We start from the raw sequence: 19,816 nt of genomic DNA, 5'->3' as shown, positions 1-19,816 counted from the left end.
TACATACCTTGGTCTGCCACATTTTCAATGTTGACTTTGCGTTCATTGGCCATGAAGCCAATAACAGAGAAGATGACGAAGCCGGCAAAGATACTTGTGGCACTGTTGGTGCAGGTTACAATTAGGGTGTCCCTGGAGGGAAGGGACCAGAGTTTACCATTAGGTTTGCTTTGTAAGTGAGAAAGGACAAAGGGAAGAACAGACATGCCCATGTGTATTAGTGTGTGTGTGTGTGCATGCGCACACACGTATACAAGCATGCACTGTATGAATGTCCATGGGGGACAGATAGCGATTTACAAACAGGCATCCACTGTGGGTTAGGCCTAATTTTCTCTTACTCACAAGGAAAGAAACAACCAGTCCTGAACACTGACTCCCTTGGGCTGATTCATAAAACACGAAAAGATTAAAAAGATTTGCCTTGCTGCCCTATTCCAGAGCCTCTGAGCAAAGCTCTGGCTCCACAAGCTGTAGAATTTGGTGCCTTCATTCCAGTGGCAGGGAAAAGTCTGCTCAGCAGAGCTGGGGCTGATATGGCTTTGGGTAAAGGGAGAGTCCATGTATGAAGGAAGGGAAGGTGGTAGGACCCTGAAAAGCTTCCAGGATATGAGGGGCTGGGGCAGACAGAGCCAAGAAAGGCAAAGGGAGAGGAAGGAGAGAAAAGACAGATGTCGTTGCCTTCATCCCAGAGCTCTCTGCTGGTAATATGCCCACATCTCCCCCAGCCTGCCCTGCCCGGTCATCCCCTGACTCAAAGGAGAGGTCACAGCTAGATGGAGCCTCCAGGCTACATTCCAATCCTCTGCCTCCTGCCTGTTAGCAAGTTGCTTCCTTTTCAGTCTAGGTAAAATGGCAGCAATGACCTCCCTCCCTCATGGGCTGTTGTGAGGACAGAATGGGATGATGCCTACAGAGCACAGAGCCTAACACAGAGTAAGTGCTCAGTAAACTATCTACCTTGTCCAACATTTTAGTTGACCAAGGAGGAAACTGAAGCCCAGAAAGGGGAAGATAAAGGTCTAATTAATGGTAGGTCAGGATTTGAATCTAGACATATCCTGCCTATCAGTCCTGGGTTTTTTCGCCGTGTTAATAGCCTTCTTTGTTGTAGAGCACAGAGCAGTGCTTCACTTCTTGATGGTGTTTCAGACCCATTCTTGGGTCATCAGTGAGTGAGTCTTAGTTTGGCATTCAAGGCTCTCTCAATCTGGTCCCAACCACTACTCATGCCCCATTTTCTTCTAGTCCTAAGTGCATACTCCTGTCCCAATCTCACCTACCTGCTCCCTTCACCCACCCCTATCACACAACACTCTTAGGCTGTTCCTGTCACCCAGAATACATTCCCTCCTCTTTTGCACCTGCTAGAATTTGGCCCACTATGAACCTCACCTTTGTGAGACCATCCCAGTATCCCAGCCCATCACTTAACTGCAATCTTTTCTTCTAGCTTCAAAGATATTTGAGGAAAGTATGACCCTCAATCAAAGTTCTTCCAACATCGAGTGAATGAATATATTCACCTGAGACAAAGGTCTTGCAGTGGCTTCTATGGACTGATCCTTGACTCAAGTACATCCCCGAGCATGCCATAAATTAGACATAAGGACTGTTTAGTGCATGACCTGAGCAGCTTCCCTAAAGAATGGGAGCTAGGCTCCGTCCCTCCAGGTACCAAATGAGCAGAAGGTATATAAGGGACACACTGTACTGATGTGACCAGCACTTGCAGCAGCTCTCTTCAGTATCCTTTACTCCCAAATAGGCCCTGTGACGTGTGTGGGACACGGAAGCTGAGTCTGGGTCCCTGAGGCCTCCACAATGTTGCCCCTGTGTGTGCAGCTGTCCTCCCTGTTCCAGGTATATCCTTTCTTAAAACTGAGCAAACTTGGGTCCGATAAGCCTACTGTACCTTGTGACATTGAAAGACCATCTAAACCTGAAACCCACACTAGTCATGTTGCACCTCTTCAGCTAGATTGCAAGCTATTTGAGGACGACAAGTTTATGCTTTGAATCTCTGTCTCTTTGGGTTCACAAAACATCTCAAATGATAAAAACAAAACAAAAAAACAGTAATAACAATGATAGCTGTCATTTACTGAGCACCTACCAAAGTATGGATTGCAGCTGCCCTAAAGAATGGATGCTACTATGTGCCAAGGATTGCACTGAGAACTTTGTATAGATCGTCTTACCCCAACAAAATATTCTAATCTGCACTTTATAGAAGATGAAATGGAGGCTCAGAGAAGTGGAGTATATACTCCTTCCTCCTGTGTCCCGCAGTTTTAGTAAATGGTGAAGTCATACTTCGAATGGAAGTCTGTCTGAGTTCAGAGTGCTCTTTCCTCTGCCATGCTGCCTTTGTCCAGTGACAAGTCACCATACTTTATTAGTGACTTCATATAACGGTGTCCACAAACTATGTGGCTCACAAATGATCATCACAGAACACAGCTGGCTGCACAATGGCCTGCAGAGAGGCTCAATTCCATTTTAGAAACAGTCACTGAGCCCTATCCTGGGGGTCCAGGCCCCGCAGAAGCCAGCTGCCAGGACTTCGAGGTGGTTTCTTCTTTTCCAGAGGTAAATCTCTGGCTTTCGCTCAGGAGAGGTGTGAGATGTGATTTCTCAGTCCACTGTTGTGTCCCCAGACCCTATTTATTTCCTCTCACTAGCTGCCTCTTGAACTTGGAAGTCCCTCCACATACCTGTAGCAGTTGTTGTGGAATTTGTTATAAGAAGACAGAGTGATCAGGCCTCCCCATGCAGCAGATAAAGAGAAGAAAATCTGAGTGGCAGCATCTTTCCACACCTGGGAAGCACAAGGGGAGAAGAATCAAAGTGACTAAGAAACATGGCTTTAGGGGAGGGGAGTTTCATATACCCAATGCTACATCACCTCCCTAAGAGAAAGGTCGTCAGGGACCAGATGATTCTGGCCACCAACATAAATGAAAAGGCTGCATCATTTGCACTAGAACCAAAAAAGCAGTAAATTACTGAACTATTTACCGTTGGACTACATTTGTGCATAAAAGCTAAATCAACTTTTACCTTGTTTAAGCTGTTGTTATCAGAGGTTTTCTGTTCTATTCAGTAAAACTCAATCCCAGCTACATGTTTTTGTTACATGTTACATCCTAGCAACAGTTTGGGAGCTCTGGTAGCATAGTGGTTAAGGTACTTGACTACTAATCAGAAGGCTGGCGGTTCAAACCCATTAGCCACTCCTCAGAAGGACGATAGGGCAATCTACTTCCCTAGTGATACTGCCTCAGAAACCCAAGGAGGGGTCACTATGAGTCGGGTCTGAATCAATGGCACATAACAACAACAACAGCAACAGTTTGGAAAGGCAGATTTTCCTATAAAGTGAGAAAACTCTCTTTTCCTCTAAACAATTATCTCCTCATATGAAGTTCTCTCTCTTTTTTTTTTAATACTTAAAATTTTATTTTTAAAAATACAATCTTGTTGTTGTTGTTAGGTTCCATTGAGTTGGTTCCAACTCACAGTGACCCTGTGTAAGACAGAATAAAACATTGCTCGGTCCTGCACCATCTTCACACAATCTTTGCTATGATTGAGCCCCTTGTTGCAACCACTATGTCAACACATCTCATGGAAGGCCTCCTCTTCTTCATTGACCCTCTATTTTACCAAGCACCATGACCTTCTCTAGGGATTCACCCCTCCTGATAACACATTCAAAGTACAAAAGTCGAAGCCTCACCATCCTCGCTTCTAAGGAACATTCTCGCTTTTCTTCTCCCAAACATTCATTCATTCTTCTAATAAACCCAAAAACCAATCCCACTGCCATCGAATCAATTTCAACTATAGTGACCCCCATTGGGTTTCCAAGGCAGTAAATCTTTACAGAAGTAGATTGCCTAATCTTCCTTCCATGGGGTGCCTGGTGGGTTTGAACCACCAACCTTCTGATTAGCAGTTAAATGCCTTAGGCACTGAGCTACCAGAGCTCCTTCATTCTTCTAATAGTCCATGTTGTATACTCAATATTCTTCACCAACACCATAATTCAAAGGCATCAATTCTTCTTCAGCCTTCCTTATTCATTGTCTAGCTTTTGCATGCCTATGAGGTGATTGAAAATACCATGGCTTGGAACAGGTGCATCTTAGTCCTCAAAGTGACATCTTTGTTTTTGAACACTTTAAAGAGGTCTTTTGCAGTAGATTTGCCAGATGCAATATGTTGTTTGATTTCTTGACTGCTGCCTCCATAGATAATGAGTGTGAATCCAAGTAAAATGAAATACTTGACAAATTCAATCTTTTTTCCATTTATCATGATGTTGCTTATTGGTCCAGTGAGGATTTTTGTTTCCTTTATGTTGACATATACTCCATATCGAAAGCTTAAGTCTTTGATCTGCATCAGTAAGTGCCTCAAGTCCTGTTCACTTTCAGCAAGAAAACTGTGTCATTTGCATAATGCAGGTTATTCATGAGTCTTCCTTCAATCCTGATGCTGGGTTCTTTTTCATATAGTCCAGCTTCTAGGATTCTTTGTTCAGCATACAGACTGAATTAAGTATGGTGAAAGGATACAACCCTAACGCACACTTTTCCTCATTTTAAACGATGCAGTATCCCCTTGTTCTGTTCAAATGACTGCTGCTTAGTCTATGTATAGGTTCCACATAAGCACAATTAAGTGTTCTGAAATTCACTTTCTTCACGATGCTATCCAAAATTTGTTATGATCTCCACAGTTAAATGCCTTTGCATAACAAAACACAGGAAAACATCTTTCTGGCATTCTATGCTTTTAGCCAAGATCCATCTGACATCAGCAATGACGTCCCTTGTTCCATGTCATCTTCTGAATCCTGGTTGATTTTCTGCCAGTTCCCTGTCATTGTAAAGCTGCAACTGTTTTTGAATTATCTTCAGCAAAATTTTACTTGTGTGTGATATTAATGATATTGTTCAATAGTTTTCTCATTCTATTGGATCATCTTTATGGAATGGGTGTAAATATGGATCTCTTCCAGTTGACTGGCCAGGTAGCTGTCCTCCAAATTTCTTGGCATAGATGACAGAATGCTTCCATGATTGCATCCATTTGTCAAAACATCTCAATTGGTATTCCATCAATTCCTGGAGACTTGTTTTTTGCCAGTGTTCAGTGCAGCTTGGATTTCTTCCTTCAGTACCATCCATTGGTTTTTTTTTTTATCATATGCTACCTCCTGAAAGAGCTGGACATTGACCAGTTCTTTTCAGTACAGTGACTCTATGTATTCCTTCCATTTTCTTTTGATGCTTTCAGTATCACTCAATATTTTGCCCTTAGAATCCTTCAACATTGCAACTCAAGGCTTGAATTTTTTCTTTATTTCTTTCAGCTTGCAAAATGCTGAACATGTTCTTCCCTTTTGGCTTTCTAACTCCTGATCTGTGCATTATTCCATCATTATATTTTACTTTGTCTTCCCAAACTGTCTTTTGAAAATTCTGGTTCAGCTCTTTTACTTCATCATTTCTTCCTGTCACTTTAGCTACTCTACATTCAAGAGCAAGTTTCAGAGTCTCTTAGCTTTCCTCCCTGTCTTTTTCATGGCCTTCTGCTTTCTTCATTGTATGATGTCCTTCATGTCATCCCATAACTCATCTGGTCTTCAGTCATTAGTGTTCAATGCATCAAATCTACTCTTGAGATAGTCTCTAAATTCAGGTAGGATAAACTCAAGGTAGTACTTTTGCTCTCATGGATTTGTTTTAATTTTCCTCAGCTTCAATTTGAACTTGCATATGAGCAATGGATGGTCTGTTCCACAGTCAGCCCCCTGATCTTGCTCTGAACTAATGACACTGAGCTTCTCCATCATCTCTTTCCACAAATGTAATCAATTTGATTCCTTTGTATTTCATCCTGTGAGCTCCATGTGTATAGTCACCATTTATGTTGTTGAAAAATATATTTGCAATAAATAAATCATTGGTCTTGCAAAATTCTATCATGTGATCTCCAGCGTTGTTTTTATCAAAAGGTCATATTTTCCAATTACAAGTTCTTCTTGTTTCCAATTTTTGCATTCCAATCATCAGCAGTTACCAATGCATCTTCATTACGTGTTTGATCAATTTGAGACTGCAAAAGTTGGTGAAAACAAACAGGGGAAAGGGGAAACAAACCTTCATCTTTTAGCTATCCTCCTCTTTTATGGTTTAAATCGTGTCCCCAAAAAAGTATGTGCTGTAAATCTTTGCCTCTACGCCTGTGGTTATAATTCCATAGGGGGGGAGAAAAGGACAAATTAAAAAATAAATAAAAGACAGTACAGCTCAAAATTGAATTAGAGACTTAGGGATTAAAAAAAAAGAAGTTGGTAAAAATCTTCTATTTCTTCATCTTTAGCATTAGCGGTTGGTGTGTAAATTTGAATAATACTCATATTAACTCATCTTCCTTGTAGGTTTATGGATACTATCCTTTCACTAAAAGCATTGTATTGCACTTCAGGGTAGATCTTGAAATGTTCTTTTTGACAATGAATGTGATGCCCTTCCTCCTCCATTTATCATTCCCTGCATAGTACACCAAATGATTGTCTGATTCAAAATGGCCAATACCAGTTTCTCAGCAGCTCACTAATGCCTAGGATATTGATATTTATGCATGCCATTTCATTTTGATGACTTCCAGGTCCCCTAGATTCATATTTCAAACATTCTATGTTCTGATTATTAATGGGTATTTGCAGCTGTTTCTTCTCAGTTTGAAATTTTTTAAAAAAATAATTCCAAGATATTACATTAGAAAATATTTCAAACATACAGAGAATCCCTAAATATATTATTTGTTTCCACCACCAAAAATGACCAGATTTTAATATTTTGCCAAACACACTATATATTTTACCTTTCCTCTTTTTTTTTTTTTTTTTTTTGGTGTGTGTGCTGAGAAATTTCAAATGAGATGTGCCAATACAGAATGTACAAAGAGAAAGTTCAAGTGTGTGCTGGTCCTGCGTCACCTGTCAGAAATCCTCAAATGTGTCTGAGCCCTTCAAAAAGTCTTGCTTGTAGTTTGCCTAAGTGCTGTTATTTTCCAACCAGGTAACCTCTACTTCCAACACACTGTAATAAGTAATAGATAAACAGTGTGAGGTGGCCCAAAGCTATTAAGGGAATTTCATTCTTCATTTCAGCCTCCAGGGCAACCCCGGATGTAGGACAACTATTCCAGGAACCTGAAAATCCCCAGCTGCCCACTTCTCATTAAAAATTTCCTGAGTGCATCACATACCAAGATTACCAGGACACTGTGCAGGCAGTCCCCAGGTTATGATCAAGATCCATGCCTAAGTAAGTCTTTAAGTCAAGTTTGTAAGTAAGTCAGAACAGGGGCATACAGATCTTATCTTGCCTTACTTCAGCATAAGAAGAGCTCTATTGGTGCAATGGTTAATGCCTCAGCTGCTAACCCAAAGGTCTGCAACTCACCCACCAGCCACTCCATAGAGAAAGATGAGGCAGTCTGCTTCCATAAAGATTTACAGCCTTGGGAACCCTAAGGGGCAGTGTGACTCTATCCTATAGGGTTGCTGTGAGTCAGAATTGACTCCACAGCAATGAGTTTTGTTTCTTGGTTTAGTGCAACAAAAGGCTCAAAGGTTTGTCAATGATTTAAAAACTGCAGTTGCTGCAAGTGAAGGTGGTTGTGATGAAGAATCTGTTGCAAGTAGGGGCTGGTTCAATTGTTTTAAAGTGAGGGCAAATTCACATAATATTAAAGGGCAACTACAAGTTGTCTGTAAGTCAGATGTTTGTAACACTGGGACTTACTGTAAAAGCAAACAATAACCGTCCACTCCCATGAGATCCCTGTGGAAGGAAGCCTGACCCCTCCTGTCAAACAGTGTCCCAGAGTGTGACCCACCCCCGTGAGGGCCCACACCCCATCAGGACTATCAGTGCAATGGCAAGCCCACCGTGGCATCCGTGAGCTTCTCCCACTTGGGTGTGATGAAGTACCAGATCCCAGCTCCAGCTCCAGGCAGGGTGACTCCTCGGATGAGCAGGATCACAAGCACAATGTAGGGGAATGTAGCCGTGAAGTACACCACCTAGGAAAACCATCACACAGACAGACTGCAATAAGGCAAACCTACAGTGTGTCCATGTGAAAGTAACATCAGCCAGAGCAAGAGTGTAATCTGCAACCTGGGCACTAGCTCCTGGCTGTGAGGATATCAGGGTTGTTTTTCCCAAATCCCACCAGGGCTGTGGACACAGAGAGGGCACTAGAACCAAAGGTGAGTCAGAGGGAACCAGAAATAAGGCCCCTGGGGGGATGAAAGGTTGGGGGATGTGTCAGCCTGCAATGCAGAGAACTGATGGGAGATGTCACCCTGCCCAGCCAATGGAAGGACAATTCTCTGAGGAACCACTGAGGAAGGCAGACCAACCCCCACCCTCACTCTCTGGTTGAGGCCTCCAATTCCACCAATAGAAATTAATGCTTTTAGCTTAAACCTTCCATCCTATTTATACAGACTTCATAAGTGAGGCAACCTGGGGAGGTGAAAAGGCCGTGATCCCAGAATCAGATACATTTAGGTTCAAATGAAATCACACCTTTGGCTCTTAGCAGCTATGTGACCTTGGGCAAGCCACTTAAGCACCATTAGTCTCAGTTTCTGCATCTGTAAACTGGGGATATTAGCACCTTTCTTATAAACAATCATGAGGATTAAATGAGTTAATGCAGCTATGTTGTTGTTGTTGTTATTTGCCATCCAGTCGCCCCGACTCATAGCGACCCCTCGTTGGGTTTCCAAAGGAGCTCTGGTAGCATAGTGGCTAAGGCACTTGACTGCTAACCAGAAGGATGGCGGTTCAAACCCACCAGCCACTCCTTGGAAGGAAGGTTGGGCATTCCTACTTCCGTAGTGATACTGCCTCGGAAACCCAAGGAGGGGTCGCCATGAGTCAGGGCCGACTCGATGGCAAACAACAACAACATCACTACAGAAGTAGGATTGCCCAACCTTCCTTCCGAGGAGTGGCTGGTGGGTTTGAACCGCCAGCCTTCTGGTTAGCAGTCAAGCGCCTTAGGCACTATGCTACCAGAGCTCCTAATGCAGCTATAGCACTTAGAAAAGGGCCTGATTCATTATAGATGGTCAACAAATGCAGTTCAGTTCAACAAGCACTTACTAAGGGCCTACAATGAGCTGAGTGCTGTGCTGGGTCCTAGATGCATAAAAATGAAGGGACTCATGACCTACAAGTCACAGAGGCAGGCCTGGATAATAGGCTAAGTGCTACAGTAAAATTATACATAGGACACTAAAGAAGTGCAGGAAGGGACAGTGTGTCTAACCTGGGAGTTTATGAAAAGATTCATAGAGATGACATCTGAGCTGGATTTCAGAGACCGAGTGTAATCTGAATGAAGTCAGGCAAGGAAGAGTGGGGGGCAGGCAGGTGTGTGAGAACAAAGCACAAATGGTCCACTCTTAGGACAGCATAAAGTTGAAGCTAAAAGTGATGGGAGGAAGGCTGGAGACCATGTCATGAAAGGCCTTGAATGCTATCCAAAGGATGCTCCTGGGTTCTGGAAGAGAGGAAAGTATTCGGGAGGTAACATTAGCAGAACTTGGGGACTGGTTGGATGAAGATGGGTGGGTAGCACTTTCCTCTTTTATCTGTCACTTAAATCTCAGAGTGAAGGAAGGGTTTGGGATATGATAGATAGCTCCACAGTCACACGGGCCTGGGTTCAAACCCTGACTCTATCACTTACAAACTGCATCTCTGAGTCTCAGTGTCCTTCCCCACAATGTGATGCTAACAACACTCTATTCCCCATGCGGCCACTGAAAGGGAACAATGGGATAATCCATTCAAAGTGGTACAGGCCAAGGGGCACTGAAAAAATAAATGCCCACTTCACAGTCTTTCCTGGGACTCATCAGTCTTAAATTAACTAACACTGTAAACCCACCACACACAAGTAAGCTGCATCACAAAAATGCATGAAAAGACACTTGGAAGGATGAAGTTAAGCTCCCACCCTCTCCCACCAAAGCCTCTCTGGTCCATGGAGCAGGCATATGCAACACAATGACCACCGTTGGCTCAGAACTTTCTCCATTTCCACCAACACTCTTCCATCCTGGGGTACCTGAAACACCTCCCCACCATGGGAGGGATGCAGAAGGAAACTCCACACACTGGCTTCACAGCATCCAAGCCATGGCAGTGAGTGGCAGGCACAGGGATCTGAGGACTTGGTGAAGGAGGGTGGAATAGGATTAGGGTAGAGATTAAGAGAGAACCTCCTACACTTGTATCTCCTGAGGCCGCTTCATTTACTCAAATCAATATACATATACACACATGCATGTGCACATATATTTAGAGCACTTCATCTGTGGCAGGCATGATTGTTGACATCTGTAACACTCAGCGAACAAAACAAAGATCACTGCCCTCCAGAGGTTTACATCTCAGCCGGACAACTAATAATAATCATACTAAAAGCTGTTTACAGTACATGAGAAAAATACAGTATATTACAAGGTGGTAAGTGCTTAAGAAAAAAGAAAAAGTCAAATAGGATAACAGAGATAAGGAATGCTAGGCAGTATGGTTGAGAAGGCTGGTGGTTCAAATCCACCAGCCACTCCGCAGAAGGAAGATGGGGCAATCCACTTCCGTAGTGATACTGCCTCGGAAACCCAAGGAGGGGTCGTTATGAGTCTAAGAGTAAATGGTCTAAGAAAGGAGCGTGCATGACTTCTGGGACAGCAAGAGGCCAGGAGACCCAGAGAGGGGAGCAGAAGTAGGAGAGAAAGACAGAAGGGTAGGGATTGAGGAATGGGCAGATCATGTAGAGTCCATGGGGCATTATAAGGACTTTGGCCTTTGCTCTGTGAGAAATGGGGAGCCACTGCATGGATTTGTAACATGATCTGACATCTTCACAGGGTAACAGAGCCACTTGGCTTCTATGTTAAGTGTACCGCAGGAGTATGAGGGTAGAAGCTAGGAGGTGTGGCAAGAATGGTGGTGGCTCAGGCCAAAGCATTATTAGAGAAGGTGGTGAGCAAGAGTCAAACACCAGATATGTTTTGCAGGAAGAGCCAGCAGCATTTCCTGGCAGCTTTAATGTGCAGTGTGAGAGAAAGAAAGGAGACAAGGTTGACTCCAAAATTCTTGGTCTCAGCAACAGTGAAGAATGAGGAAGGCCATAAGTTAAGGAAAGATTAGGAGTTACTTCTTCCTCTAATACAATTACTAGGTCAAGGCCAAACTTTTTCTTTCTGTCTACAGACCCAGGTACAGGCTGGCCTCTTCCTTCCCCACTGCTATCACCTCTGAACAGGGTCTGTCTCTTCCCTGCATCACAGGAGAGCAGATCAGTCTTTCCCCCACTCCTCGCCCTGAAGGACTTACATTGCTAGGGACTGGGAGGTGAAAAAGGAGCTCTGGTGGCACAGTGCCTAAGGCAGTTGACTGCTAACCAGAAGGCTGGCAGTTCAAACTCACCAGCCACTCCACGGAAGGAAAACTACATCAGTAAAGATTTACAGCCTCAGAAACCCAGTGGGAGTCACTGTGAGTGGAATCTACTTCATTCTAGTAAGTTTTGGAGGGTGCCAAACCTGCCTCTCTTCTTCCCCTTAAAGTCTGAAGGGAAATCAAAGCCTGTCCACAATCAATGCTATGAAGTTCAAGAGCATCTGACATCTTAGCAGAAAATCACCCTACCTCCAGGTTGTCCACGGTTGGTATCCCAGCTACCGAATGGGGCGGGGGAGAGAAGGTACAAGTGCAGGACAGTGCCCTGACCAGTCTGGTTTCTGCAACCCCACCAAGAAAGTAGGCTGGAGCCATGGAAAACAACTAAGAAGCATCTTTCCCACCCCTGAACTGCCTGGGTCTGGTAAGGAAGTAGTACCAAAGAAGGAAGTGAGAGAGAGGAGATGACCTAGACAGAGAGAGGCCTGAAGCACAAAATCTCCAAGAGTGATACCTGTCTAACCAGCTGAGACAACTGTTCCCACTTAACTGTTGGAGATTGTTTAGAAGCATGGACATTTCTGGAGCTCCCTCTGGGGACCAAGTATTATTAATCCCATTTTGCAGAGGAGGAGACTGAGCCTCAGCTTAAGTATCTCATTTGGATTTAGTCTCTCTCAGGGTCACCCAACTTGAACCAAGACCCAAACCCAAAGCTTCCTAACTCCAAAGCTTACATGTTTTCCACTAATGCCGTGCTATGGGCCACATGATTAGAAATGAGTGTGTGGTAGGGCCCAGACTAGGGTGAGGTAAGTGAAGCACTAAAGGCACATATTTAAAGAGGCACTCACTCTCAGGTGCCAATCCTGCAATTTCAGGAATCTGAGAACGAGCCCTTCTCAAACTTTGCACCCAAGGCACTTTGCTGGCTTCCCCCAGGTACTGGCCCTGGTATGTGGATGCTGCATCCACTTTGTGCATGGTGACATAAACTGAGAGGGCCTACAGCTAGGCTACTAAGTGCTGGGGATGTCTTCAGTGAGTCAGGCATACATGGAGGCCTTATCCACAGCTAGTTCCCTGTATGTGTGTGTGTTGGGAGGCCTTCAGAATGCACCTGTCTCAGGATGTACTGTCAGAGGAATTAAACTTGAACAGTAATGAATTACACTTGGCAGGAGTGACAATGACTAGCTGATCTGAGCCTGCTGGTCTGATACCTCACGGCAGCCTCCTCACACCAGGAGTCCTGAACAGGTGGTAAGGCCCCACCAGCCTGTGCTAGCTAATTAGGTTAGCTTTGTTACATTGCCATAACTCTCAAGCAGAGTAGCCCCTGGGGTCAGACAGGCTGCCTTTGACCTTCAGGCTTCCTGCATGTTACCCCTGCCTCCAGAATTCTAGCTGCTCAGAGGGCTCCATCTCAGAGGAAGCAACCCTCCATTCTTGTCTCCTGGGGCCTAAACAAGAGCAACCAAGCTAATCTTGCTGCCAGAGGAGGCAATCTCTTTGCCTAGAAATAGCAGTGTTCATGGACTTTCAACACAAAGGAGTCCATCCTAATGAGCAGCTTCAGCAATACATTCACCTCTGTGATTAATGTCTGCATAGCCCACGGCAAGGACAGTAAAGTGTGATTCACTATTTCTGGTGGTATTCTTCATTTAAAAAGGAAAATATGATCATTGATCCCTAGTTGGAAACTTTTCTCAGTGAAGCAGATTGAAAAGAAAAATCTGCCAGTTCAGAGCTGCCCCACAATTCCTATTCCAGAAATTCTGTAAAGTCTAACACCAAGGACTAAATTCTAAATCAGTGGGAAGAACTGGCTGTAACACCATTCTCAAAATATCACAGATTAACAGAGCTAAAAAGGGACCTTAGAGTTATTTATTTTAATCCTTGGTTTTGCAGATGGGCAAAATGACTCCCCTGAAATCACAGCTAATGATGGCTGAGCTGGGTAGGAGTGCAGGGGTTCTCATTCACAGTAGGGGATTTTACCCTACTATTTTCAGACACTGACTCCCTAATTCTCCATTTTCCATCTATTCCTTACATCTCCTCCTTGGAAGAGAACATTATGCAATGGAAAGAGTCTAGGTTTTAAAGTGAGACAGCTCAAGGTTCAAATCCTACCACTGCCACTTAAAACCTGTGTGATCTTCATCCAATTATTCAACTTTGTTTCCTATCTATAAAATGGGAATAAAAGTACTTTGCAGTAACAGTCATACCAGTGAGGTTTTGGTTGAGCAAATACTTGGCAACTCTTGCTGAGCAACGGCTTGGCTAGGCCTTTTGTAGTAAGAAATTCCCATGTCGAGCTCAGTTCCAAGCTGTGAAAGGCAAGGAGTCCAGGAAACCTCTGGAGGCTTTGAATGTTGTTATAAGGGTCATATCAACTTTTCCCCATATTCTTTTGCCTCAAAAAAACAATCTAGTCTCATAATACTCATTCAGAGCCATAATGGCTCCTGGGATCACCTAATCCCAGCCCTCATTATACAGACAGGGAAACTGAGGCCGGGGGGGAGTGGCCCCCAATCTCATCCAGCAATCATGCAGACAGAATAATTGTAGAGCTAGAGAGCCTGAATATCATCAATATAATTGCTTTAACTTTAGAAATAAGGAAACTGAGGACTCCTAAATAGTTTGCTTTTCATTTATCAGTTAAAAAATTAAAATAAAAAACTAAGAGCCAACTAGAAGCTCAGCCAGGTTTCATGGCCCAAATGGAGATGTCCCTATACAGCAAACACCATGCAAAGTCTCCAAGGACTAGAAGCCAGCTCTCCTCACTTCCAATCTGGTCCTCCCTAGCTGGCTTGATTCTCCCCTCACTATGTAATGTAAGTGAACCATCTGCCTCAGGTAATTCTGACAAATCTGTCGGAGTCCACTATTCAAGTCCCCATGGTAGCAGATGACAGGGTGAGAGAGCACCAGAAAGAGCTGTTAGCAGGAGGCATCCATTTACCTGCCCACACGTGCAGGGAGAAGACAGATTGGTCTGTGTGGCTAATGGGTGCCAGGTCTGAGTGCCTGGTAAAAGGTACTTAGGAGAAGGGAGGTAGCAGAGAGACCAGTCTCCTCGTACGCCCTGATCCTTCCAATGATGTTCATTTGTGATCCTTCTGAAGATGTTCATCCATAACATAATTGCTGCAAGCTCTGGCCGAAACAACTGGACCAAAACCTCAATTCCACAACTTCTAGCCTAGGATCCCTCAATTACATCCTCACTCCTTGGACCTTAAAGACATTTTAGTTTTCATCCTGAAAAATGCAAATGCCCCTTACTCACTGTCGTCAAGTCAGATCCAACTCATAGCAACCCCTCCTTGGGTTTCTGAGGCAGTATCTCTATGGAAGTAGATTGTCCAACCTTCCTTCCGAGGAGTGGCTGGTGGGTTGGAACCTCCAGCCTTCTGGTTAGCAGTCAAGTGCCTTGGGCACTATGCCACTGTTGTTGTTGTTGTTATTTGCCATTGAGTTGGCCCCGACTCATAGCGACCCCTCCTTGGGTTTCCGAGGCAGTATCACTACAGAAGTAGGATTGCCCAACCTTCCTTCCGAGGAGTGGCTGGGGGTTTGAACCACCAGCCTTCTGGTTAGCAGTCAAGTGCCTTAGGCACTATGCTGCCAGAGCTCCTAAATGCCCTGTGGAGTATTTAAGAATGATTGTTGGTACTGAAGTGATCAGTTATCCCTGCAGTGACAACTGGCTGGGGACATGTGAGGTGGAAGGTTCTTTAGTCAGCAGGGGCACAAGAAGGACAGGAAAGAGAAAGAACACGGTGGTTGGGAGTGAGGAGAAGGAATCCACTTCACAATTTTGATGTGTTTTCACTTTTTGGCAGAAGCGTTCAATGAGCTGGCAGCCAGACCAGAGGCAAAATGCCAGCAGCACTAATTCTAGAGTTTAGGGACTTACTGGATCCTATCAAGGTCCCATCTGCTAAAAGATGTGGCAGTTCCTGATGGGAAAGGAAGGGAACTAACACAGTGCTTCCGCCATACACCAGGATCTCTATGTACATTCATTCACTGAATCCTCAGAACAGCCACACAAGAATGGTGCTATTATCCCCACTCAACAGACAGGAGGAACATGTTGCCCAAGGCCACAAGCTACTCAGGAACAGAATTAGAACTAGCACCCACATCTCCTTACATGCTCCCCAGTGCTCTTTTGGCTGCTAAACAACTGGGCGGCCCAGGGCTTCCTCTTAGACAAATAAAGTTCTTACTTTTCCTGAACTCTTGATTCCTTTAGCCAGGGACGCATACACAATGACCCAAGCCAGGAAGAGGCAGAAGGCTAGTGGCCACCTGATCTCGCCAGGATATTCGATCCCTGCAGAAATCTTCAGCACAAAGTACCTAAGAGTCGCAAAGAGAAGGGAGGAAAGGTAAAGAGGGCTGACTGTCCACAGGCTTTAGTCTCCAAGCAGAGGCAGGAGCTTTGAACAAAATTCCAGCCCTCCGACCTCTATTAGCTGTTGTGATGGATTTACTGATCTGGGCTCTTGCCCACAGCTATCTATGGAGAGTTTGACTGGACTTACCCTGCTCTTAATTAGGTGCTTCAAGGCCACTTGTGGCCCTGGGCAGGTTTCTTCCTAGTCAGTGTCACTGATATCTGGTGCTGCCTTAGAAATACAACAAATCCGATAGCATTGGGGGATTCTCACACAGCCTCCCAACAGGCATGGGCAAGGTTGGTTTTTTTTTTTAATCTAATATCACTAACAGTAACTCTATACTGTCAAGGGTGGTTTTTCTGCTTTCGCTATAAAAGCATACCTCATTTTATGTGCTTCTCTTCATTGCACTTCTCAGATGTTGTGCTTTCTACAAATTGAGGGTTTGTGGCACCATTCTTCCACCCGCATGTGCTCACTTTGTGTCTCCGTGTCACATTTTGGTAATTCTCACAAGATTTCAAAGTATTTCATAATGCTGCTGCATACTTAATAGACTATAATATAGTGTAAATATAACTTTTATATGTATAGTTATGCACTGGGAAAACAAAAAATTCATGTAACCAGTTTTATTGGGTATTCACTTTACTGCAGTGGTCTGGAACCAAACTCACAACATCTCCAAGATATGCCTGTGTTGTTCTATTCTTTTATGAGAGTGTATTCAGATAGTATTTGTATAATTTTAAATTTTAAAACATCACTACATGATGGAAACTGCTTACTCTCAATAACTAACCATCCTGCTCTGTATTTTTGCTCAAGTTCTGTTGGGCTTGGTCTGAGGCTGAGGTTGGCTAAAATGTAAAAGCTGGGCTGGCTGGACCTTATTCGAGAAACATTCACAGATGACCAGCCATAAACAGATGGTGTGGAAGGCATCTGGAGCAGCTGCTGGCAACCTGTGTAGATGTCAGAGAAGTCCTGACCTTCCTGGAAACCCCACATCCCTGGAGCAAGTAGGTGAGTGGGGCAATGAGGCCTGAGAACAGATTCAGGCAATCTGTTCAACTGTGCAATAATCTAGCCATGTATCGTGTACGGAACTGCTGAGCTTGTAAGTTCCAGTTTTTCTATGATTCCAATGACCTCGTGAACCTGAACAAAGGGCAAGCCAGAATCCAGACTTTGCAGGACAGTAAAAGGACAGGCCAGAAAGTTCTGACCTGCTGCCAGACAGGAAGGCAGTAGCATCACTCTGGTCTAGATGGGCGCACTCTTCTCTAGCCAGCTAGCCACAGAGGCTGTTTTGTAGGGATGCCCAAGGCCTGCAGCAGGAGACACAGTCTCAAACCCTGAAGCAATTAGGCTAAAGAGTGGAGTAGGACTAACCAAGATGAACTCAAACTGGGCTCCAAGGCAATACTTTGGGGACCATATTCCTCAAGCAATGAAAAGGATCTTCCCACCCCCATCTACTCCCAATTAAGTAAATCACTTCATCGACAAATCCATAGCACCTTGCCCTTCTGAAAGACTCTGTACTTGAATAAGGAACCTAGAATGAGACCCAGGAAACTCCTTGAGGCTATTTCCTATTGGAAACTAAGACTGGTCCCAGAGGGTTAGTAAAGACCAGGAAAAGCAGCTTTATAAATCATTTCACCTTATAAATCCTTTCACTTCATCTAACAACCAGGATTGTGGGGGCATATTTCATCTGACCATCATGTCAGACTCAGTTTCTCAGTACTTGGTGTAAATTCAAGACCTAACCCCTCCCAACTCTATGGCAGATATCTTTTTTAAAAAAAGAAATAATGTATTTGACTTTTTCTTGTTGTTGAAAATATACATAGCAGAACATACACCAATTCAACAGTTTCTACAGGCATAATTCATTGACACTGATTACATTCCCAGGTTGTACAGGGGAAGTATGGCAGTCATCTTCAAAAGGATTATTTTATCATTCAGCCTAACTCTCCCTCCTGTTCAACCATGGAATAGGAATTAATGGCAATTGAGGGGAAAAAAATCTTCCTCCTGATTGCTCAGGTTGGTGGAGAGGGTCAGAGAGAGGCAACCCATCTCCCTGGTCTGCAAACTGGATGGTCATTAATTCACCAGGTTTCTCCTAAGAAGTAAAAACAAAAACAAAAGCCTCTTACTTGAAGTACTCTTCACTCCCACTGACAAACGTCTTATTAGCCTGGCTGGTGAAGTTAACCAATGTCAAGTTGGGGTAGGCAGTCATGCAGAAAGTTGAGTTCTTGATCTGTATTTTGGGGTGGTCGCTTATGACACAGGAATCTGTTGAGGAGAGGAGGGGATGGAAATACAGTAAAATCAATACAGAAAATATGCACATGTCTCTCTAGCAATTTAGAAGACAAGAGCCACAAAGATGGTTCTACCCCCTTAAAGCATGTCAGCTCAGAGACAAGGCTGGAAATGCTGCCCGTACTGCCATGGATTTCCACCTCTTCTTTCCAAAGCCTTGCGTGGTTTCCCACGGCCTGGCGTCTCTTCAATCTGGTTTTATTTAGACATTCCTTGTTTGGCTTGAATTCAATGGAACCAGCCTACCAGCTGCTGTCGAGTCACCTCTGACTCACAGTGACTCCATGTGTGTCACAGGAGATTGGGTTCCACAGGGTTTCCAGTGCCTGATTGTCTGGAAGCAGATTGCCAGGACTTTCTTCTGATGTACCTCTGGGTGGACTCAAATCAAGGTTTTGATTAGCAGCTGGCCACGTTAACCATATGCATCACCCAAGGACTCAGGATGCCATCCACACACCAAACAGTAATGACCTGCAGTTAGCTCTTCATTATCTATGTAAATGCATTGGTAAGCTTAAATAATGTGTTTGGGGAAAAGAAGAAAAAAAGCCAAGATATTGGAGAGTAATTCTGGGAAAGAATTGACTAAGCAAAGCTATATAGAGCTGAACCACAGAATTATGTTTTATTCATCACAACACCACAGCAGGGTTCTCACTTCTCAAACGCTCCCTCTGTGGCTGTGAGCACTGTGCTAAGTACTTCACACGCATCATCTCATTTAATCCTCACAACAGCCCTGTGCTGCAGGTGCTATTACTTCTATTTTTAAAATGAAGAAACAGGCTGAGAGAGGTTAAGTAATTCTGCCAAAGTCACACAGCTAATGTGGAACAGAATCAGGACTCAAATATATATCCTTAAGATGCCAGAGTTGTGCTCCTAATCACTACAGACAACAAATGACTGAGAGAGATTAAGTGAGTCAGAGATAAGCAAAGCTTTTGAAGGGCTACTGCCATAGAAGGCTGACTGATAAGTTCACCCTGAACCCACTGCCTGGCACCAGGGTCTATATATAGTGAGTGCTCTAAGATACCTTGTCTTTCTGCTTTCTATGCTCATATGGGTTAGTGGAGGCAGAGGCCATGCTGTGTGCTCATGAGCCTGACATGGCATCTAACACAGCAGTTAGATACTCACCCCAACTAGGGGTGACTATTCCCCCCAGGGGACATTTGGCAATGTCTGGAAGCATATACTGTTGTCACAACTGGGAGAGGGGGTGCTTCTGGCATCTAGTTGAATAGAGGCCAGGAATGCTGCTAAACATCCTACAATGCACAAAATAGGCCCCCACAACAAAGAAGTTTCCAATCCAAAATGTCAACTATGCCAAGTGTGAGAAGGGCTGAGCTAGGCTGGGGTGGAGAGGGGGAATTAACCATTAGTCTTAGTATGTCAGGCACTATAATGGACAATTACTATCTCATGAACCCTTATAAACTTATTGTTAAATAGGAAGAAGCTATAGTCTTTCTGATCATTTTATAATGCCTCTCTGACAGCTTTACAAGGAGTCCT

The 19,816-nt window shown here is 44.1% G+C and overlaps 1 protein-coding gene across 1 annotated transcript in view; it reads right to left on the bottom strand.

The window, feature by feature from the left end:
* SLC6A5 (solute carrier family 6 member 5) overlaps positions 1-19,816 on the bottom strand; it is a 67,399-nt gene that overhangs the window by 29,141 nt on the left and 18,442 nt on the right. Inside the window, exons 5-9 of the mRNA XM_007955926.2 lie at positions 18,118-18,259; positions 15,770-15,902; positions 7,973-8,107; positions 2,718-2,821; positions 8-132 (exon numbers count right to left, since the gene is read on the bottom strand). Coding sequence (XP_007954117.2) covers positions 8-132; positions 2,718-2,821; positions 7,973-8,107; positions 15,770-15,902; positions 18,118-18,259 — 639 coding nt within the window. The remainder of the gene's footprint in view (positions 1-7; positions 133-2,717; positions 2,822-7,972; positions 8,108-15,769; positions 15,903-18,117; positions 18,260-19,816) is intronic.

This window comes from Orycteropus afer, unplaced genomic scaffold, assembly GCF_000298275.1.
Source record: "Orycteropus afer afer isolate SDZICR_OR568_19922 unplaced genomic scaffold, OryAfe1.0 scaffold00014, whole genome shotgun sequence".
NCBI lineage: Eukaryota > Metazoa > Chordata > Mammalia > Tubulidentata > Orycteropodidae > Orycteropus > Orycteropus afer.
Note: the sequence above shows the minus strand (reverse complement) of the source record. Positions and strands in the feature narration are given on the sequence as shown.